Source organism: Leucopleurus acutus (genome assembly GCF_964270905.1).
Source record: "Leucopleurus acutus genome assembly, chromosome: 10".
Lineage (NCBI taxonomy): Eukaryota > Metazoa > Chordata > Mammalia > Artiodactyla > Delphinidae > Leucopleurus > Leucopleurus acutus.
Window position 1 is genome coordinate 102,182,887 of NC_139153.1, and position 24,104 is coordinate 102,206,990.

Consider the following 24,104-nt stretch of genomic DNA (forward strand, 5'->3'; position numbering starts at 1 on the left):
CAGACGGGTTTTTCTGGCACTGTCCCCCAACTTCTCCGTAAGTTTGAAATAGTATCAAAAAAAAAAATCAAGTTTATGACTTCAAAAGAAGTGAGGCAGAGATGTGAGTCTTAAAATACAAAGTTCTCCAAGACAGGATGTCAAATGAAAAAGACAAATCCAAGAACATTTATGGAGTATGATTCCATATCGAAGAGTACAGACACCCAGAAAAACGTCTGAAATGACACACGTCAAACTATTAATGTTCCCTCTGGGGAAGGAAATGGTATTCTGAGGGGAGGTGGCGATGGTCAACTTTCCTGTTTCGCTCGATGTACCTGAAAATTACTTGTGTCAAAAATCACAGTATTTCTGGATGACTTGTGTTTAAGACAGGAGGTACGTTACCATTTCTGCTGCTGTAGCATCTATTAAATTTATTCATTTACTGGGGAAAAACTCACGATGCCTATTGTGGTTCTCACCTAAAGGATGAGGCCAGACACAGGCCCCTGCGGGAACACGACACACGATGCCTGAGGCCACTCTAGCGCCTTAAGGGCAGGACCAGGGACACTAAACCAGGGGAGCACCCAGGCCCAGGCGCCACAGTGCCCCCTGCTGAGAAGCACTGACATGAAGTCACTGAGGCCGTGCGATAAATAACCACGACATCTCTGAAAGAATGGAGGAGGGCTGTTCACGTGCATCTGAAAAGTACATCCAAGACGCATCATAAAAGTAAAAAAGAAACCTAGCTGGTAGAACCACACGACAAGTATGAGCCCACGGATGTACTGAAAAGATGTACATGTTTGTACAATTTCTGGAAGGAAAGAACTGTCAGCAGCAGTTCTCTCTGGGGCGGGCGAGCTTTTACTTTTCCTTTTGTTCTTTTTCTTTTTTTTTTTTGCGGTACGCGGGCCTCTCACTGCTGCGGCCTCTCCCGTTGCGGAGCACAGGCTCCGGACGCGCAGGCTCAGCGGCCATGGCTCACGGGCCCAGCCGCCCCGCGGCATGTGGGATCTTCCCGGACCGGGGCACGAACCTGCGTCCCCTGCATCGGCAGGTGGACTCTCAACCACCGCGCCGCCAGGGAAGTCTTTCTGTTCTTTGAGATGTTTTAATTATTTTATGTTTTCCCGTCATTAAAAATGTTTAATTATTAAAGTATTTATTTAAAAATAATTTACAAATGCCTAAAGACAATTTCAAATCAAGATCTCAAGAGCGAACAGGAACTAAATCTGTCTAACTGTAAGAACGTAAAATACACTACAAACACAAGGATTTAGTAGCAGATAGTTCGTTCCCATCTTGCTCTACAAAACCACAAACTTACAAGGGAACACAGCACAGGATGGCCTGAGAACCACCTGGAGGGTGTGCTGAGAGAGAGTCCGGCTCAAGAGGCGGGATGGGGCCCAGGGGTGTGCGTTCCTAGCAGGTGCCCGGGTGCTGACGCTGCTCTGGGCACCGCACTCCGAGAACCACTGGAATAGGCAGAGACACCAAGACAGTGGAAACGAAGAGAGAAAACCAAACAGTCACAAGGGCTCTGAAGTGGGCTCACTGGGTCAAGGCTGCCCCGAGTCCCAAGCACTCCTGAGCGTCCCTAAAACCTCGCAGAGGAGCGAGGAGGCGAGTCTCCCTGAAGCAGAGGTCGGAGCTCGGCAGTCAGGTCGGGTTCCTCCTGCTGGGACTCGGGCTGGTCCAGAGCTGGCTGGGTGACTCCCTAAAACGTCTTAGGCCCGTTGAATGTGTCATGATCACACTTAGTTCATTTTACACAAGATGGGAGATATGATTACAAACGGTGAGCTGATGCTTCAAAGAGAACAGTGATGCTCTGGAAAGTATACACAGCGTCCGGGTGAAAGGAATGGTCAAGTCAGGTGTCAGTGAGAAAGTGGGAAGAAAGAAAAATGCTAGGGCTGTGCACCCAGGCAGACTGCTAAGTACCTAAGATCGTGTCCACTTTAAGGAAATCCGAACTGGAAACAGGAGAAGAGGGTTTAAGGGTGTGCGCCACACAAAACCAGTGGGTCCACGTGTAAAGAAAGAGGCTCGCTCTTCAAACAAGTGGCAAGTGAAAGCCCCCCTTTAAAGGCCTGGGCTCCCCATCGGGGACTGGCAAAGAGCCGCCCATTTATACGTTTTCAAGTAAAATGATGACGGGTCTGTATGTTTTCAGAGACTCCTGGGGGTGACCGACTTCACCCCACAGGCTGCTGCCGCAGGGCAGAAGCCTCTTCTCCGTGGGGCCTTGTGCCTGAAACTCCACTGGAATCTGAAGCACATCCAGATTTGGGGGCCGCCGAGCTCAGCTCAGGAAGGAAACGGGGCGACTGCACCGGTCTGCGGGGCCATCTACCGTGTGCTCAGGGCGGGCAAAGCTGAGTGCCCGCGAGCCGCTGGCGGGTCATCTCCCCCCCGGGAGACTACGACAAATGACAAACGCTTGTTGGTTTCAAATGGAAATCCTTCGTGGTGAGCCCTCGTACACACATTTAACTGACGGTCTGCTACAGTGCGGCTTCAAACGTCCTCTTGTCCAGCGGACACTTCCTGCTGGGGCCCCGCTGACCGGTGACTGCCTCTGGCCACTGGTCTCCTGGCCTCCTAACCTCCCCTGGAGGTAAGTTCCGATGTCAGCGCCTACACAGCAAGTGGCCCCAGGGCTCCTCCTGCAGAGGAGCCCTGGACCGGGATCCCCGGCATCATCTGCTTCATATTCTTACTGGGAGGAACTTATGCTGCAGCTTCTCCAAAGAAGCAGCCAACTTTTCCTGAAAATTTCTCCCGGGAGCTTCCTCCAACTGAAATGCTCACGGGGTGGAAGACATGTGGTGTGTTAAGGTATTTCCTCCATCATTTTCCTCCTAAATCTGTTAGCTTTGACTTAAAATCCAGCAGCCAACCCTACATGGTAACACTGATAAGGTTTAGACCTCATTTCAAAAAAACAGTTTGCTACTAGTATTTTCTCAAATGTCATACTTGTGGAATGGTGATCAACTATATATTTGAATTCACGAAAGAACAAAGTAACAATGATACAGTTTTTAAAAGCAATTGCTTCTTTTGTAGGATTAGTTCTTCAGGCAATTAAAAGAGCATGAAAACAGTAACTTATTAATAAAAAAGAGTGGAAACACAGCTGCATTGCCTACATTTAAAATTTTTTCGATTTCTGAGTGAAGCAATATAGCATCTTTTAAACCTCTGTTTCATACTTAAAACAGTCAAAAACCAAACACACATATGGTTAGTCTGTAAAAGTCACTGTGTGTGTGTGTTAAAATTCTCCAGAAACATTTACTCTTTTGGGTAACAGGCATTTAAGTATCTGCTGTGCTTGGTGGCAAAAATATACCCCCTACTCGATTAATGTTTTGAATAGGAGACGGTTCATTTCCCGATGACTCCGCAAGTATCTGCTCCAATTAGTTTTAGAAAAACAAATCAGGGTTCTGGTGCGGCTCTAAAATTACCGTGAAGGTAGAAACAAACATCTGTGTTAAGAATGTACGAACGTGGACCAACCACCCAAGAGGGCCTCGGTCCTGCTCATCAGGAAAGAGACACGCTGAAGGCGAGGATGTGGTTTTCCGGAAGGTTCCATGCTCTGGACCACAGACCTTGTCTTTTCAACAGCACCCCCTCTCGTTTAGTGTGACCCAGCGACAGGGCGAAAAGGATGTGTCACACAGCCTCTTCTCCAGCAAGCACTGTCCTACCCATATCACTCCCGCCACACGCAGGCCCTGCTCTGGCCGCGGGGAGGCTCAGCCCTGCAAGACAACATCCCTCCCGCAGCCCACAGTCCAGTGGCAGCAAGAACGAAAGCATCTTCCATGCAGGAGGGTGACAGGAAGCAAAGGCACCCAGTGACCCTGACAAGCATCTGGGACACCACTGCAAGCCTGGTTCACCACGGCCTTAAAGACATTCCCGAGGGGCTGCCAGACTTGCCGCCATCTAAGTGGCGAGGAGATTCTCAACCTGTATGGGACCGGGGTGGGCAGAAGAGAAGGGCGGTCACAGGGGGCCTTGGAAACGTATGTTACTCTCACCCCAATCAACTACCTCCGCAGAACAAGATAAAATAATTTAAGATTTTACGCTTACACACCCCCTGTGGTTTTAACCACAGACACCCTTATAGACACTGAGAAAATTCTGAAATGGCTACGAGTGATGAAAAAAGGAAGTCACCACTTTTTATTTGAATAGAAGCCACAACCCTCCTTATATACAAAATTGAGGGCTCTGCTGAGGGCAGCCAACCCTGCAGGACTGTGCTGAGAGCAGAATGTGGGAACCTAAGAGTCAATAGTTTTGAAAATTATGGGTCCCCTCCGGCCAGAAAACGTATGTACACACACGCTCTGTGGACAATCAAAGGGGAGCCCCAGGACCTGAGGCCCCTGTGCCCCACTCCCAGGACCAAGGCTTCCCAGAGCAGGTGAGCAAACTTCTTCTGTTAAAAGCCAAACGGTCCACCTTCAGCCTGCAGGCTACGCAGTCTCGTCACAGTGATTCAACTCTGTCCCTGCCGCTGGAAAGCAGCCAGACCGTAGGTGAACGAACGAACGTGCCTGGGTCCCAATAACCCTCTGTGGAACAGAAATCTGAATTTCTTCTATTGTCACGGATCGTGAAATATTATTCCTCTTGATTTTTTCAAACATCAGAAAATGCGACAACCATTCTTAGCTCCTGGGCCACACAGGGCTGGGCCCGCGGGCTGTAGTATGGCAGCTCGGGCCCAGGCCTCGTCTGCAGCACCAGAGCCCAGGCGGCACCTGGCCCGAGTGAGTGGTGAAGCAGGAGACGTTTCTTTCCCTGGTGAAGGTGGCCGGCAGTGGCGAGGAGAACACAGGGTGAGAACTAAGAGACGTGCTGATTCCCGCCCGGCCCGAGCACCCAGCCTCTCCGGACCTGACCCCCGTCTGCAGAGTGGAGCCTCCTATCAGCGGGCTGTCGGGCCTCGTCTGCCTCCAAGCCTCTACGCTCCTTCCTCGCGCCGAGGTCAGAGGGCTGTGTCTGTGGGCAAGTCAGCCACACGAGAGGTCAGCTCTGCGGACACGCTCCAGGCGAAAGCCAAAGGCAGGGCAGGGCAGTGGCGTCGGGGCGAAGCGCGTGTCTGGGAAACACTGGCGAGAGGCCCCTTTACTGTGCGAAGGGGACCCTGACTTCAGTCACATCCCCCAAGCCTGCGGGACGCACCACAGCAAGACGGCAGAGCGGTGTCTCAGGGGAACATGTCTCTGGAGGAAAAGGGCGCCCCAGACAAACCAACAGCACTTCTCCTCGTTTCGTATTATTCTACTGAGCGTGGGCTGAGGGAGATGCGCACAGGTAGAGACCGCCCCGCTCCTGCAACACGGAGGGCGAGGGGGCACGAGTGACAAAGGGACATGGGAGCGGGTGGCTCTTGGACCAGAGGAAGAGCAGTGTCCACGAGGTGGAGAAGGAGCAGGGCAGAGAAGAGCAGGCGCCCCGACGTGGAGAGAGAGCTGGACAGGCAGGGGAGGGCCGCGGAGAGACTGGGGGCTGCCTGCCCACTAGCTGCAGCAGCTGGTGACCAGGGATCGCGCCCCCGTCCAAGAATCACAGCGAATGGACGGGAGCCGCCAAGAGGCGGTGGAGCAGGGGGGCTGGTAAGACAGCAGGCAGGTACCGTGAGGTGAGGCATGTGTTAGAGAAGATGCAACCGAATATTCTAGAAGAAGTGGCAGCTCGCCAGGCACACGAAAAGGGCAGGGAAGGTAGCTGTCCGTGCTGATCCCCAGGTGTGCTGTCCTGGGGTCGGGGAGGCCACAGGATGACCACCCAAGCTGCAGCGTCCGGGTCAGGAACAGGGTAAAAGCGGAACAGAAAAGGGAACCCACGCTGAACGGCCTCCTGCTCTGAAAAAGGGACCCGAACAGCGGACTGTCTTACACCAGTCGAGGTCCCGAAAGCTCTTAGGTCATCAATATCCTCCTTGAAAGGCACTTCCGGTTACTCAGATGGGCTAGCACGACAAGAACCATGACTTCTCATCAATACCGGTCACACTAAGAGAATTCAGATGGATTCCTAACATGAGACCCAGTGCCTAAGAGATGCATAAAGTAGAAACTAGCTGCAAAAAACCCACCAACCAAGCGACCGAACAAAAAACCCAGCCATCACCTACTCAGAGTGGGACACTGTCTAAATCAAGTCAACGTGGCGGTCCAGTCTGCGGACGGCCAATGAAACAGAGACAGCCAGTGCTGACTTCAGACGTCACTGTCAAAGGCTTCAAGGAAAGAAAGCGGGGGCTGGCGAAACCTCTCCAGGGTTCCCGCAGACAGACATCTGTCAGAAGCGGAGCCTGCAGGAGCCCCCGGGCCCACACCAGACTGCCCTCCGGGGCAGGGACCCCATGCCCCTCCAAGACCATCACTCACCTTTCCCGTTCACGGCCAGCCCCGTGGCCATGGCCGCGGTCACGGGGCCGGACACCTGCGGCACCAGCGGGTGTATCCGGGGCCGGCTCCCCATCCGCGCCCGCTCGGCTCCGGGGCCCAGCAGGGCTCCGACCGGCTTTTCGGCCGCCACCTCCGGCGCCACCGTGTCCTCCTGCCCCTGCTCGACGGGGTCCAGCTTCTCGGGGCTCTCGCTCTGAAAGCCGTCCACCGCGGTCCTGCTCTTGATGGGACTCTTGGGCACGAGGATCTTTATGCCTGACTTGGCCAGGTCCATGTTCTTCCGGTTCGAGAGCGACGGGGCCGGGTTCTTCCTGAACTTCTGGCTGGCGGCAAACAGCGGGCTGGCCTTGGGCTCGTGCTCTTTGCCGACCACTAGCGATTTAGGAGAGGCCTTGGAAAAGCTGCTGTTGGTGGACCTGGAAATCTGCTTCCTAGCGTTGTTCGGGGAGGCCCGGTTGGCCCTGGTGAAGGGGCCCTCCCGCTGCTTCTCGGTGTGGCGCCTGTTGAAGTCGTGGATGTACTCCTCGCAGTTTACCAGGTGCTGCTCCGGTTCCCAGGTGTCGTCCTCGCTGTCGTAGCCCTTCCACCGGACCAAATATTCCGTCTTCCCTTTTTTGTTCTTCCTTTTGTCAACGATTCTTTCAACCTGTTTATAGGCAAAAGAGAAAAGTATAAACGCACTATCTGAAAAATAAGGTGCAAGCGTAGTAATAATGGATCATCGAAAATAATAAAAACCGCAACAGGTGATGCACGTGATCGTCTCTTCCTGAGCCAAACCGTCTGAAAACAGAACAGTAACAAGAGCATTTGGGGTTTTAGCGATTTCCTTGAAATTAAGTCAAACAAAATGCTAAAAGTTCATGCTCAGAATATATGGACGTGTTAGGTAGCTTATTTTTTTGTGATTCAAGAGGGGCTCTCCTATTTTTTATACTGAACGCCGACCACCTGAGTTGGTTTTCGCGGTCACAACTGGACCACAGTGCTGGGCATCTCCAGCCTTCTGCCTGGTCATCCTGTCACCAACAGCAGGCGCCCAAGAAACATCACGGCTGTGGTCCAGGCCGAGCCCTGAGGGTGGCAGCGGCCCACGCACCGAGGAAACAGGGTCGGTACCGACAGCGTCACTTAGAAGCACTCGGTTAAAATGAAAAAGGTCAGCAGAGGACTTAACGCTTTAGTGGTAATAAAATGGTGTAGAATGGTCAGGTTATTTACCTTTAAAACTTGGTTTTAACTAGTGCGAACCAACATCTTTAAAGGAAGATGCTGTCAGTCTTTGAATTGGATGATCAACACATCCCGTATCAAATTTATGAATTTACACAACCTTGGCATGAAACGTTACTGTTATTACCGTGACAAATTCCACTGCCTTAATTGACATCCTAAGTGTAGGTGGGAGAGCGTCTATGACTCGTGGGAACGAACCTGTTTCGCATAATGTCCCCCAAGTTATTGGGGAAATACATTCTGTGGCTATCTCTCCAGTCAACAGAGAAACCACCAGCCTGCTTCCCCAGTGGCAGCAGGTACCTCGTCCCTCGTACGCAGAGGCCTGGGCCCCGCGGCAGGCAGCTCTTTAACTAAGGAGACAGGGTCTTCCAGGCCGTTATCAGGGTCTTCAGCAAACTTCGGGCAAAGCTACAGGTTAGGCCAGCTGACACAACGGTGTACCTAGTTCCCTAACATGCCAAAGTAGCAGAAGCCGAGTACAGCTGCAGACACTGGAGGGGAGTGGGGAACACCCTACACCCCAGCATCTGCCCTACTGTCGAAATACCCCCCAAACTCGCCAGTATACCTACCTGGGGTGTAGAGAACGAAAGCCCTGAACTACAGAAAAGCCTAAAGTTAAATGCACATGACTGCCTCCGGGCGACAAGGATTAGGGGAAGGAAAGGCAGGTTTCAGCAGAAGGCGGGTCTCACGCCAGGCAGACCCCGCGTCACAGCGGCGTCAGGCCTGCACGGTGGGCCCTTGTGGCCCAGGCTACAGCGCGGGGAGCTTTCAAAGTGATTTCCTCCCATTCCTCTGCTTGTGAAGAGCTGCGTTTAAGGGTGTGAGTATTTCCATTTAAAACACATGTTTCTGGACAATTCCACGCCACTCAATTTCATGGCGGAAATAACTTACAAGTTTTAGATACAAGCGGTAAAGAGATTCTCTCTTGACAGCTAACAATGTTGTTTAATAGTTGGTTTCTTTCTAAATCAACTTCCACCCCAGCAGCATGAGGGAGGCTGGACCAGGGCGGCCCATCTTCCTTTCGCCCGTTTCCTTCAAGCTGCACAGGGCTCTGGTCAGGGAGGACAGGTCTCCTCCCCCGACCCCCGTGAACGGCTGGCGCTCCCTGCAGGCCGGGCCCCTCACGGGCTGCACTGCGTGTGCACTCGGCGGCCACACTCCGCTCGGACACTGAGAGGGGCGGGGACGAGGCACGCACAGGAGACCGGGGCTTGGAAGGGGCCACGTGGGGCCCGACCACGCCACTGCACCGCTGGGCACGAGAGCAGCCCCAGGCGCCACGGAAACAATACTTACGCGCACCGAAGTGAGGGTTTTGTCATTTTCACGTGTCCTAAAATAGGGAACTTCCGATTTTCTTCAACTATTTAAAACCTGTGGAAACCATTCTTCCGGCTGGCCTGCAGGTCCCAGCTCACAACCCCACAGTAGACGGGGAAGGAGCAGTGGGCACTCGGGGCGCATGTGCTGCTCTAACTCTCGCGGGGACGTGGCTGCAAGCTGACAACACGTGTGGCTGACACGGGGACACAGACACGAAGTGGCGGGTCTACGTGAGCCACACCGGGCATGGGACACACAGCGTGGGAGGTTCAGGCCCCTAACACCAACCTCACACCATTGTACTGGACACCCTAAACTTACAGTGCGAGAGCCACCTATCCTGCCTGCTGTACCAAGTCCCCACTCACCTCCCAGGGGAACCACTCAAGGTCCTAACAACCGGCCTGCCTCTGCCCAAGGGGGCTGTGACCTTCCTCCTTTCACCCTGAGAAACACCGGGCCACGTGCCACCAAACTGGGGAGCACATCCTCCTGCCCAGAGAAGAGTCGGCCATCAGGGGGGCCGTGTCTGGCAGCTGAGTCCACACAGGACCGCGTGGTGAGCAGTCAGTCTGTAACCATCTCCATTTCTCCTCGTCGCCAGGCCACAAAGCGGGGAACCATTTGCTGCCAGGCCCATGAGCTGGTCCACAGAGCGAGCCACTGATCTCCACGGATTTTCCTCATCTCTCACCAAGCGACCCGTGAGGCTTTCATCCTCTCCTCTGAGAAACCCACATCCTTGTCAGTTTCCCATCATCCTAAGCGAAACTCAAGAGCCGTGACGTGTCTGTGATTTCACCCCATCTGCAAGCGATCACGCGAGTCTGCACTGTTCCACAGACGTGGCAAAGGCAAGACCCCTGATCACAGACAGAGGACTCTGTTCCTCAGCAGCTGCAGCAGCCAGAGGACCAGCATCTCCTTGCTCCAGTCCCCACAGGATGACACGGACGGCCAGGTGAGACCCACGCACACAATGGGTGATGTTACAGGACAGGAAGCCAGTCTTTTATGACGGGCCGCGAGCACGCCTGCCCCGACCTCTGGCAGGAGAAACTATGGCTGTCTTCTAAACAAACATCCTTGGACAGCCCTGAAAGATGTTCAAGGGCGGGGGAGCGGGGGCAGAGGGAAGGAGCAACTGGATGAAGGTGATCAAAGGGCACAGACTTCCAGTTATAAAATGAATAAGTTCCGGCGATGTACAGCACGGCAACTGTGGTTAACGCTGCTCTATGGTATATCTGAAGTTGCTAAGAAAGCAGACCCTAAACGTTCTCATCACAAGGAAAAACCACTTCTCTCTCTCTCTTTTAGTCGTATGAGATGACGGATGTGAACTAAACTCATTACGGTGATCATCTGGCAACATATGTTAAGTCAAGTCATTATACTGTACACCCTAAACTTACATGGTGCTGTGTGTCAATTATATATGATAAAACTTGAAGGAAAAAACGATGTTCATGAATTCAGAGTAAATACTGTTAAAAATGAAAATTTCCCAAATGTACCTATAGATACAAGACAATCCCAATAATCATCCCAGCACGATTTTATGTGGAAACTGCTGAGATCTGATCGTTTACGTGGAAAGGCAACAAACCTGAAGAGCAACCCAGAGCAATCCTGAAGAAGAACTGACTGGAAGACTCAGAGCCGTACTTCAAGACCCTCTCCCAAGAACCGAGAGATTCCCAACAGTGTGGTACTTACACAGGACGTACAAGGGCATCGATGGAAGAGAGGAGACAGCGAGCCCAGAAGTAGACCCTCACTTAAACTGGCCACATGACTGAGTGAGTGAGTGACTTTTGGTGACAAAGGCTTCCAAAGCAATCCACTTGCCTTTTCAATAAATACTGCTGGAATACTGGCTATCCATACGTAAAAAAAGTGAACCACAACCTTATCCCAACCTTTACACACAGAAATTAATTCAAGATGTATTTTAGGCCCAATTATAAAAGTTTTTATATGAAGCTTCCACAGCAAAACACAGGACATCATCTTTGTGACTCAGGGGCAGGCAAAGGTTCTTTAGGTCACAAAAAGCAATAACCATGAAAGAAAGAAAATTAATAAATGAGACTTCATCAAAAAACAATGTCGAGAAAATGTATAAACACGCCACAGATTGGGAGATAATATCCATAAAAAATATCTTCAAGGACTGATAAAGAATTCCCAGAATTCAATAATGAAAGGACCAAAATGTAATTTAAAAGCGGGCAAAGGATTTAAGCACACATTCCCAAAAGAAGATAGACCAACGGCCAGTACACACATTAAAAAGTGATGAACATCATTGCTCAGGAGGAAATGCCAACTAAATACACAATGAGATACTACTACATACCCATTAGAATGGCTAAAATGAAAACACACCAGGGATGTACAACGGGCATATTCATACAGTGTTGGTGGGATTTTCAAACGGTACAGCCATTTTGGTAAAAGGTCTGACAGCATTTCATAAAACTAAACAAATAACTACATTATGATGCAGCAATTCCAACCTCATTACTTACCCAAAAGGAATGAAAACATACATCTACAAAAAGACTTGCACAAAACTATTTATAGCAACTCTGTTCATAATGGACCCAAGCTAGAAACAGTCCAAGTTTCTGAGCGACTGGACAAACTGTAGTACGTACATATAGTAATCTCAACAAGAAGTCAACTGGAGATACACACAAACACATGGGTGAGTCTCCAAACATCACACTGAATGAAAAAGCCCTACTCAAAAGACTACTCATTGTATGATTCTATTTAAATGAAAATTCTTGAACAAGCAAAAAAAAAAAAAAAAAAAAACCCCACCCCGAACTATTATTGAAAAAATACCCAAAAGCACAGGTTGGTAGGGAATTAACTGGGAGGGGCATCAGTGAACTTTCTAGCTCAATAAGCCTTTGGGTTGCAAAGGTACATGCTTTTTTTAAGGTTGGCAACCTGTATAGTACTTAAGACCTGTGCAGTGCATCGTTAGAAAATGTTACATCATTAACAAATGATGTATAAACAAACATGGAATTCAAGTTCATGAACTGCATGCTAAATGAAGTTTACTAGGGGGAAGTGTCCTGATGTGGCCACTTACTATAAACTCTGTCAACAAGCGAGATGGATGGATGGACGGATGGCAGGATGACAAACGGAAGAATCTGCAGGGGGTGTATGAATGCTCACTGTAAAATCCTTTCGACTTAGATGTTTAAAATTTTCCATAATTAAAAAATGTTGAGGAAAAGTCAATATTTTTCTTGATTTTAAAAACTCAGAAATAAAGGAAGCTACAATAACTACTAGGAAAAATAAGCAAGTTCAGTAAAGTCACAGGATTAATAGTAGTATTAAATAATTAAAATGAAAAATTTTAAATCTCCATTTACAGTATAATCAAAAAGCAAAATATCAGCGATAAATTTAAGCAAAATGTCTAAAACATCTATGCTGAAAATGACAAAACATGGCTGAGAGAAATTAAAGAATACCTATAAACCGAAAGAAACAGCATGTTTATAAATCGGCGCTCAGTTTTATTTAGTTGTCAATTTTTCCTAAATTGATACATAGATGCAACAGAATCCCAATCAAAAATCCCAAAGCTCTTTTTTATAAATTGACAAATTAACTCTAAGGTTTTGTATGTCAAAGTTAAGAATCTAGAATAGCCAAAACAACACTGAAAGAGAAGCACGAAGCTGGAGGGCTTATATTACCTAACTTTAAGACTTACTATAATGGCTAAAATTCAGACAACAAGAGTAAATGCTGACGAGGATGCAGGACTAGTGGAACTCTCATACATGCTGGTGTAAAACGTTACTGAACAGAAACCCCAATTAAACAGAAGACCAGCAGGGGGAGCTCTCACCCCTGTGACAACAGCCAAGCCCAACAGGAAGAAGACAGACTCCCGTTCTTCCCTGCCAGGACTCAGCCAATGAAAAGTCAGGCTCTGTTTACTAAGCCCGCCCCCTCCCCTGTCCCCTCTATAAAAGCGTCTCCTTTCCTTGCCGTGGGGGGACTTGCACATGGTTGCTTCGTATGAGACCCTGAATTGCAATTCTCTGCTGATCCCGAATAAACCCATCTCTGCTGGAGAGAACCTGGCCGTCTATTTGCTTCAGGTCAACATTGGCGAGTATGGAAAATTGTGTGACAGTTCCTTAAACATACACCTACCTCAGCAATTCTACTCCTAGGTATTTACCCGAGAGAACCGGGAACAAACGTCCACAGAAAGACCTGTACGAGAATGTTCACGGCAGCTTTACCCTAACGGTCAGAGACTGAGTCGGCCCAGGTGTCCATCAACAGGAAAGCAGGTGAACAAGATGAAGTATATTCACACCCTGAACTGCTGCCCACAATGAGACAGCACCAGGACTGACCCCTGCAACATGAGTGAGTGTTCATCATCATGGCGCTGAGTCAGTGAAACGAGACACAGACCGTACACTGCGTGACTCCACTTGTTGGAGGGTCCACCAGAGGCAAAACCAGCCTGTGGTGAGAAATCAGAGCGGGGAGTCTGTGGATGGGGTTGGGGGGCACAAGGAGACTGAAGCGGTGAAAATGCCCCATCTCTGTCAAGATGGTAGTTACAGCAGTGAACACATTTGTCAAAACCACCGCACACTTAACATCTACGCACTTTCTGTATGTAAGTCACACCTCACTCAGCAAACTCAACAGAAAAACTCCTAAGCAGCTCTGAAGCTGGAATGAACCAGGGGATGAAGAGATGCTCCTGGCAGATGACATCTAAACCGGAGCTGGGTCCTCAGAGACCTGCGTCCTCCCTGAGGGCCAAGCTCCCTGCAGCACACGACCCAGCGGTTCCCCTGGCCACAGTGCTGGGGAGCCGAGTGCCAAAGCCCAGCGAGGTGGGCTGGAATGGAAACACGGAGAACGTGTGATAAATGTAAAAACAGGACCAGCACAAAGGAAGACTGACAAGCTGTGGAAAGTAAGGACCAAGAGGCTACTCGTCTTACCGCATTAAAACCTCTTTTAAAGGTACAATAGAGCAGGGCAAGAACTGTGAGTAAGCAATTCGTGATAGAAAGTACAAGCCACCACCACCCCATGAATAAGGTTTAACTCACCAAAGGGAGACACCACTTTCCATCTGGAAGGCTCACGAGGGTGAGCAAACAGCCTGACTACTGAAGGTGGGAGCTGTGTTATGTTATGGAGGGCGATTCAACAAAGAACATCGAAAGGTTTAAAACACTCTTACTCTGTATTCGAGAATTCAGCTGAGGAATAAACTCAAGGAAATAACCGAGTGGATGCTCAAAGACGGCGGCAGGTGCAAATGGAGAGAAGGTGCGGAGAAATCTAGGAGCCTGGAGAAGGCACCCGCTCCACTGCTCGGAGCCTCGCTCCCCCTCACACGCGTAACCATAGGCACAGAGTATCAGTTCTGAACTCCTTCAGTAGTGGCTGAATTCTGCCCTATTATATGTTCATCAATTTATTCTTGAAGCAGGCTGGTAAAATGAAAGGATAACCATTTTCAATGGCCATGTTTTCCAAAGTGTTAAACGCTAAGTGAACTTTCTAACCCAAAACAAAAGAGAAATGTTATGATTTAGGTTATCAGCAAATGTGGATTTCCATCTGCCCCATGAAAAATGCACAGAACGGTACCATCGTTATTCCCGTTTCCTCCTGCCATGAGACCGCCAGATACTCGAGCAGTGATATGCCTCTCGGTATACATGCAGGAAGGTGGGGAGACTGTATATATTGTTACTGCCTCCCTTCTCAATATGTGATCAGAAATTCTATATGCATACACGTTAAATGGATCCTGTTTGCTAAAAGTCCTAACACTCACCCTCTCCATCCACTTTCTCTTACATGACTTAAACAAGTAAAAATGGATTCAAGCTGTTTAAAGGGTAAAAGGCGCTTAGAAATTTCACCAGTAAGTCACACTTCTGGCATTTCATTCTGAATAAGAGTAGGATGGTATCTGGTACCAATGAAACCACTTGCTTCTTGCATACTTGACAGACAAATCGCAAACAGTCGAATCTATGTATGTGTATTGTATAAACAAGGGTGAATCAGAACTTTTCCCGCACAGCTGCTACAACTGAAAAACTATAAAAACATATTTCATAACAACTATATTTTTCTTTAGATACCTCAAAATAGAAAAAAGCATTTGTTACTTTTCATTGACAACACAAACCAAAAATGCCAAATAGAGAGCTTGAAGAAATAATAAATTCCTGTTCTGAGTCAGAATGCTTTACTGTCTGGCTTTATTAAATGGATGGAGACAAAGATGGAATTGTTCAGGAAGTGAGAACAGATAAACTAGGATTTCTGACTTTGAGAATTTTCTTTTTAGCTCTATTTTCATAACAAAATAGCAAAGTTTGAAGCTACGGTCCTACAGGCAAGGTTCCATATATCTACAATTATAAAAACTTGGCCAAAGTATTCACTTTTAAACCTCAATGTTCCACAAAGAAAGCCCAACCGAAATACCAAGACACGCCAAAATTAAGTTAAGTAAGAACGTACCATACCAGGCGCACATGAAGGACGCAGTAAAGTGACGTTTGTGACAGACTTCACCGATGCCGTTTGATGAGAATCTTTCTCGTGAATGACAAGCTGACTCACGCAGAGAGTACCTTTGTGTGGAAAACCCCCCAAGTGCTCTGCGAACAGGAATGAGTACATCCACCAGGGGAATAACACCCACTCTGGGGTGAAACGCGGCTGTTCTACAGCCCATGCAAATGCACTTGCACACACAGACTCAGACCGATGGCAAACAAATCATTTAGGAGCCAGGATACAATTGCTTTTGGCCAGAAAATCAAATCTCAGCTCCTGCGTGGAGATGCGGGATTGAGGCCACGAAGGTGATCCTCCACCGTCATCTGTCCCAACTCCACGGAGGGACGCTAGGGGGCAGCGCAGAGGCGGAACGGGAACCCATTTCTTCCATGGAAACAGGAACCTTAGGGACAGTGGGAGCCCGAGCAGGGGTGCAGAGTAGTCTTTGTGGGAAAGCGCCTCTCTCTATTTCCTCCAGATGCCATCTCGGGGAGAACGCTTAGGGCGGAGAGGCACTGCCAAATGCGATTTCTACACAGAGCCCCGGCGACATGGAGACGGCCATGGAAGTGCTAAGTGGGGTCAGTATGTGCAGACTCTAAAGTCTGACGAACCAGCTCGGAGATCTGCCAGGTAGGAAGCTCTGATCGAGCCCCTCAGGGTCTCTAAGATGCACCCTGAGAATCCATCTGAAGCAGATGGATGCTAAAACCCAGTTCTGCTAAGCACACTCACCAACTCCACCAATACGTACCAAGTCCCTGTGACACGTCAGGTCTCTGCTTTTTCTGAGGTTAGAGGAAGAAACAAAAACAGTATTGCTTTCCTCTATTGTGGAAGTTATACTCAAGTGAAAGGAGTCAGACAAATTAATAAATGTGAAATACATTAAATATACGTAATTGCTAAGAAGAGAAAAACCCCAGGAAGAGGACAGGGTAACGGCAGAGAGCTTGGTCAGGAGGAGCTGAGCAAGGACACCCAGAAGGACGTCCAGCCAGAGCGCACGGCTGATCCAAACCCAGAGGGCAGGGGTGGGCCTGGGGCGCGAGAGGAGCAGGAGGCAGGCGGGGGCTCGAGCGGAGGTGACAGGGGAAAACAGAAAAGACGAGGTCAAGGAGGCCGGGGGCAGGGGGAGAGTTAAACTGAGTGCCTGTAGCCAAGCTTTATTCGGGGTTTGCTCTCAGTAAGACGGAAGCCGGGCAACGGCTCTGGGCACAAGAATGGTGTCTGCTTTGCATTTCAGAATCACAACTGCAGCGACTCTGTGGAATTAAGAACGGGCAGGCGACTGTGACGACCTCAGCAAGAGGAGGTGTGACTTGGACTCTAGGGTGGTGGAGGTGGAAGACATGCTGAGAAGTGGCTGGATTTGGGGTCTATTTTAACGGGGTGCTGATAAGATTTCCTGATGGACTGAATGCAGGATAGGAGAGAAAAATGAAGAATGAAAGCTAACCAAGATATTTGGCCTGAGTAACTGGGAAGATGGAGTTGACATTTACTGGGATGTGAGAAGATACAAGAGTTCAGTTTTAAACACATTAAGAGGAGACGTGGAAGAGGCCATGTGACTCACACATCTGGAATTTGGGCTAAAGATAGAAATTTGGAATTTGTAGGCATTATAAGTGATTAAATCCATGAGATCATGAAGGGAGTTAAGTATGGATAAAGAGAAGGAGTTTGGGGACTGGGCCCTGACAGACACAAACATTTAGAAGAGGGAACGAACAGGAGAATCCAGCAGAGACTGCAAAGAGCAGGAGTGACACTGGAGGAGGCCTCGGAAGCAGCCCCCAGAAGCCAGGTGCCCTAAAGGGGGCTCAGCCATTACGTCTAATGATCTTACTAGATCAAATTAGACCCGGAAGAGAGGAAAGGAGAGGCTGACAAATCCTTTCCACTGAAAAAACAACTATAAAACTTGGCAAAGTTGAAGAACAACTACTTCAGGGCCCCGGAATTCCGACAAAAGGCAACCAATAGATTGACAAGCATTTACTCATGAAAACCCACTGAATTCTGAGTAAGAAGGGAGGAAGCTGGTGACCTTGCTGCCTGGGGCTGTCTCCCACCACGGCTCTGACACACTGGTGGCTCTACCATTGTGGGGCTGGCCTGGAAGCCTGCAGCTTAGCCGTCAAGGGGACTGACTTGATCTGAAGCAGAGGGCAGAAAGCCCATGCCGGGAAAGGGCTGCAGCTCTCCCAGCCAGAGGCTGAGGTCCCAGCAGTGGTGACTGACAGTGGAGGAAACAGACAGAAATTTATAGGGAGAGCCTGGAAATGAGACAGCCATTGAGGGGAGAGATGACCGCTCCACACACCCCACATACAGTGGACACTCAAGGGGGCTAGCACAGAGCAAACCCAGTGCAGCCCTGAAAGCTGTCTGAGCTTTGAATGCAACAGAAACACAAACCCAGTGCAGAGAGTGGAAGCCTTATGGGCTCAAGGTGTCTGACCATGACCTCTGACCAAAACTTGACTCACAAACTACACAGACACAGGAGTGACCTCTAGCAAGTCAGGCCGAAAATCAAGGTAAAAACTGGGATGGAGGGAGCTGAGCAGAGCAATCCGTGGTCACACACCTAGGGCCACAAGGTTCCTTGGATTACATCCAGGGAAGTGACTTAAAACACACACGCACTTGCAAAACAAAAGCAACAACAAAAAACTCAGGGAAAAAGTTAAAATTCTGAAATACACATAAAACACCAGGAAAGTATGAGTCATACTAAGGAAATAAAACAATGAAAACTGTCTCTCAGTTTACTCATAGCTTGGATTTAGCAGATAAAGACTTCAGGTCAACCCTTACAAATACATTCAAAAAAACTGGATTAAAAAAAAAAGACTCCATGTTTAAAGAATTCAGGGAAAACATGATGAAAATTATTCAAATAGGAAATAACAAAGAAATAGACCCTACCAAAATAGATCAAAAATTCTAGAGGTGAAAAACACAGTAAGTGAAATAAAAAATTCACTAGATGGACTCCACAGCAGATTTGGGAAGGGAGAAGAATCAGTGAAATTTTCGAGAGACTGATAGACTTTACCCAAACTGAAGAACAGCGAGAAAAAATATTAAGAGGACATATATAATAAAGAGGACATAGAGAGAAGGCAGAAAAAAAGATACTTTAAGAAATATGGCTGAAAACATTCCAAATATGATGAAAAGCAATTACTGACAGATTCAAGAAGCTCGACGAAGCCCAATTAATATAAATCCAAGGAGATCCTTAGTTAGAGATACAGTTGTTAAAACCTTTGGAAGCTAAAGACAGAGAAAATCTTGAAACCAGTAGAAAAATAACAAGTTAACATATACAGGGGAACAACAATACAATTAATGGTTGCCTTTTCATCAGAAACAATGGAAAGTAAAAAGCAGGAGAATGACATATTCAAAGCACTGAAAGAAAACCAACCAAGAATTCTATATCCAGCTAAACTATCCTTTAAAAATGAAGGTAAAATAAAAACATTCCCAAATAAATGATACTGAGAAAACACATGGCCAGCAAAGCTGCCCGATAAAAAACACCAAAGGAAGTTCTCAAGTTAAAAGAAAATGATTCCAGGCAGTAATGCAAAAGCAGGGGAAGAAAGGAAGAGCAGTGGGGGCAGTAAATATGTGGGTACACATAAAGACTGGTTGAATATTGTTTCTTTTTCCTTCTCAATTTCTTAAATGAAACAAGATTATACACAGCAAAAATTATAGCACATGCTTGACATAGTACATGCTTGACAATTCAGATATAATGTGTATAACTATATCACAAAGGAAGGGGGAGAAAAGAGATATATTGTAAAGGTGATACATTGTAAAGGTGATACATTGACTTGAATTAAGGTAATATTAACCTGAAGTACATTGTGATAAATTAAAATGCCTATCATAATCCTTAGAGCAATCACTAAGAAAATAATTCAAATATATCATTTTAAAAAAAATCACAGAAATTAATATGATAAAGGCAAAAAATGTTTAACATAAAAGAAAGCAGGAAAGAAGAAACAGGAACAAAAACAATGAGATAAACAGAAAACAACTAGCACACTGACAAAGCAAAACTATTCCAATAATTACATGAGAAATGAAAGAACTAAATACTCCCAACAAAGAGCAGAGAATGGCAGAACAGATTTAACAAAGCAGCTATATGCTCTACAAGAGACTCAAGTTTAGATTCAAAGATACAAATAGGATAAGAGTAGAAGGACAGAAAAGATATACCATGCCCAGAGTAACCACTTGAGAGTGACTATATTCATATTAGACAAGACAGACTTTCAGCCAAGAAATATCATTAGGGACAGAGAGGAACACTCCATAATGATAAAAAGGTCAATATTTCAGGAAGATACAATGACTATAAATGTATGCATATACCTAAAAGAGCCCCAATATATGAAGCAAAACCTGACAGAAATGAAAGGTGAAATAGACAAGCTTACATTTACAGTTGAAGATTTCAAAATAATACTATCAATAACTGGTAGAATAAAACAGAAAATCAGCAATGATATAGAAAACTTGATTGCCATCATCCAACTCACCCTCCCTGACATTTACAGAACACTCCATCCTGTAACAGCAGAATACACATTCTTTTCAAGTGTACACACAACATTTACCACCACAGACCATATTCTAGGCCATAAAACAAGTTTCAGTTAATTTGAAAGGATTCAAGACATACAAAGAGATCCTGACCTAGACACATCATAGTCAAACTATCAAAACCTGAAGACAAAGAGAAAACTTGTTCAATGACCACAAGGAATTAAATTAGAAACCGACAATTTTGAAAAATTTCCAAAACTTGCCATTAAACAACACACTTCTAAATATTTCCCACTGTAATTCCCTGGCGGTCCAGTGGGTAAGACTCCATGCTTCCACTGCTGGGGGCACGGGCTCGATCCCTGATCAGGGAAGTTCGGCATGCCGTGTGGTTTGACCAAAAAAAAAAAAAAGTTAAATATTTCCCACTGGTCAAAGAAAAAAAGTACAGGAGAAATTAGAAAGCATTTGGAAGTAAATGAAAATGAAAACGTATCAAAATTTATGGGATGCAGTCGAAGTAGTGCTTAGAGGCAATTTTATAGCATTAAACACGTATTCAGAAAAGAAGTAAAGAAGTTTAAAAAAAAATCAATAATCTAAGCTTTCCACCTTGGGAAACAAGAACATAAGAGCAAATTAAACCCAAAGCAAGCAGAAAGTAGTAAGTAATGAAGATCTGAGCAGAAATCAATGCAACAGCAAAACAACAAAACCACCCAGAAAAATAATAAAACCAAAAGTTGGTTCTTTGAAAAGATCAACAAACCTGATAAACCGTTAGCTAGCCTGACCACAAAAAGAAGAGAGAGCACACAAATTATCAACAACAGAAATCAAGGGGGGACATCGCTATCCACGTGGCAGAAATGTAAAGGACGAGGAAACGGAACGTAACATGAACAGCCCTATGCTAACAAATTAGGCAACTTTGATGAAATGGAGACATGCCTAGGAAAATATCAGTTATGACAATGGACCCCAGAAGAAACGGAAAATCTATACAGATTTACAAGTAAACAAATATACTCGGTCATTTAAAGTCCTCCCACAAAGAAAAGTACAGGCTCAGATGGCATCACTCATGAAATGTACAAAATACTTAATGAAGAAAAAAACAATACTATACAAACACTGTCAGAGAATAGGAAAGACCACTTCTCAAATCATTCTGTGAGGCCAGTATTACCCTGACAGCAAAGCCAAACAAGGGCATCCTAAAAACAAAAGTAAATTTTAAAAAACCCTACAGAACAGTATTTCCCATAAGCACAGACACAAAACTCCCAAGCCAAGTTCACCAACATGTAAATAGGGTTATACCCCATGTCCAAGTAGGATCTCTCCCAAAAATGCAAGGTCGGTGTCACATCTGAAAATCAATTAATGTAACACCTTATTAATATAGACTAAAAGCTACACGATCAACTTGATGGTCACAGATAAAGCATTTGACAAAATATAAATTTATGACCAAAACTCTCAAACTAGAAATAGAAACTTTCTCAACTGGATAAGGAAATCTACAAAACCCTACAGCTACTATCACACTTAATGTGAAAGGCTGAAGACATTCCCCTAAATATCCTAGAAACTATAAGCAAGATGTTAGTTCTCAGCACCCCTACTGACCATCACACTATAGGTTCTACATAGCCCCAAAAGGCAAACACATATAGATCGGAAAGAAAGAAAAACTGTCTTTATTTGCAAATGATATGATGCAGGGAAAAACTAAGGAATCTACAAAGTAACTGTGAGAACTAATAGGTGGGTTTAGCTAGCTTGAAAGATACAAGACCAACATATAAAAATCTTGTATTTCTATATAAGAGCAATGGATAATCCAAAAGTGAAAATAAGAAATAAGAAAGCAATTCCATTCAACATATCAAAAAGAATAACATACTTGGGAATCAACTTAATGAAAGAAGTTCAAGAGTTTTACACTGAAAACTTCAAAATGTTACTGGATGAAATGAAAGCTCTAAATAAATAGGGCCCGTGGGCTTCTGTTTGCAGGAACTGGGTAGATCTGTGAAGTGGTGGGTCCTGACATGCCTGGTTGGGGAGACAACTGGTACTCAGGGTGTGTCCCCACAGGGTAGGCGCTGGGAGAGGAGAGTTTAAGGCTGGGGATTAAGGTGATATGAAAGACTCTCTAATACTTTATAGGCACATACAATGTGGTGTGCGGTTATGGTGCTGCTTGAAATGTGTGACTAGTTGCTAAGTGCAGGGCTACTGGTTCTGGAAGAGCAAGCCATGGTGCTCTGCGTCCTTAAATGTTTCTTCAGACCCTTTGTCTCCAGATGTCTTCTCACGGATCAGATCCACAAGTAACACTCTGGGGCAGAAGAACGCCCCACATCAGTACCAACAGCTAGGGTCACTCAGAAGATAAGCGTAAAGCACGCAAGCACAAGTCTGGCGGTAAAACTGGGGAATAACGTCATTCGATTTTATAAAACCAGCATGTTGACACAGGCTCAGAACTTGTCCATTCACCAGCCTTAAATTTTCTCTTTGAGGTGAATTCATGTGAGTTTGCTTACTTAGTTTGCCAACTTCAGGACCAAAGCCAACAGCACCGTAAGACTGGCTCTTGCTCTAATAGCACAGAGGATATATTCTCAAAGGGACCAAAAGAGAGTCCGAGTATTTTCATTTTTGCTTACGACCAGGAACAATTCCTGGCTGTGGAACCCTGCTTTCCCATTATCCACCCCTTAGCCCTCGTACCAACGACGTACTGGCGTGTAACTTTCCGGTTGCAAGCAGACTTATACACCCAGCGCTTGCTTTTCAATAATGTTTTAAAGTCTGTATTTCATAAGGAGTATTTTCTACCAGAGAGATTGTCCTTGCTTCATGTGAAAGCAATGCTTTCTCTGGCCTCCCCGACAGAAACATTTCAATTACACAAAAAGGTAGGGTAAAAAAGAGAGAATTATCTGTATTCTGCTTGACCACCTAGCTAATCAACCCTAACATATTGCCATAACTGATTTGGGTATTTCTAAATAAGAAAGCAGTAAGATACAGTTGAAACCCACTGAGTACCCCCAGTCTTCAGAGGTAACCACTACTCCAAATCTGATGTTTATCATTCTCACATGTCTTTGAAAAAGTGTACTACTTAACATGTGTGTATAGCTAAGTAACACAGAGTATCATCTCGCATGGTTTCAAATTCTATAAATTTTCATCAATGTTTTTGAAAGAAATCCATGTTCATACATGTAGATCTAGCTCACTCATTTTAAAGGCTATATAATATTCCACAGCATAAATGATACACTCATCCACTTATCCATTCTCATGCTGATGGACATGAGTTGCTCCCAATTTTTCTCTATTAGAAACAATAATGCTGCAAATACCCTTGTTACTTTGGGTAAATTCAATTTTTTTCTTTATGGCTTTTGGTCTTAATGTCTTGCTTTAAAAAATCATTCCCTTCCCCAGAATCATACAGTCTTTTGCTACACATGGAAATGACTTCTGTACGGTGTGGGGTAGGGAATCGTGTTTCTTTCTCACACGGATAACCAAATATCCTAACACCATGACCTAAAGAGCCAATCCTTGCCATACTAATTTGTAACCTTAATTGTCAATGAACAAGTTTCTACATATGACTCATACTTTTATGTCCTATTTGCTCCCAACAGCAATATCATACTGTCTATAATTGTTGGCACACAGCTGTCTGTAGTTTTCTTATTTTTAAAACACTTTTTGTACCTGTAGATAAGCCATCCTGTTCACTCCAGCTGCTATTGGTCTTAATCATCTTTTCTCATTCTTCATAAATTCTGCCACATTTTGTGTCTGTTCAAAGGATTAACCTTGGGACTTGCATCCTTGCTGGGGGGTTACTTTCTACTCTTGTCT

At 46.2% G+C, this 24,104-nt stretch overlaps 1 protein-coding gene across 2 annotated transcripts in view; it reads right to left on the reverse strand.

Moving 5' to 3' along the window:
* The window catches only part of CDYL (chromodomain Y like), a 153,229-nt gene that overhangs the window by 63,194 nt on the left and 65,931 nt on the right, over positions 1-24,104 (reverse strand). Inside the window, exon 2 of one of the 2 annotated variants that reach the window (XM_082848040.1) lies at positions 6,426-7,092. The exons of the other annotated variant lie outside the window; for it this stretch is intronic. Within the exon in view, the coding sequence (XP_082704166.1) occupies positions 6,426-7,092 (667 nt within the window). The remainder of the gene's footprint in view (positions 1-6,425; positions 7,093-24,104) is intronic. 2 annotated transcript variants of the gene reach the window in all.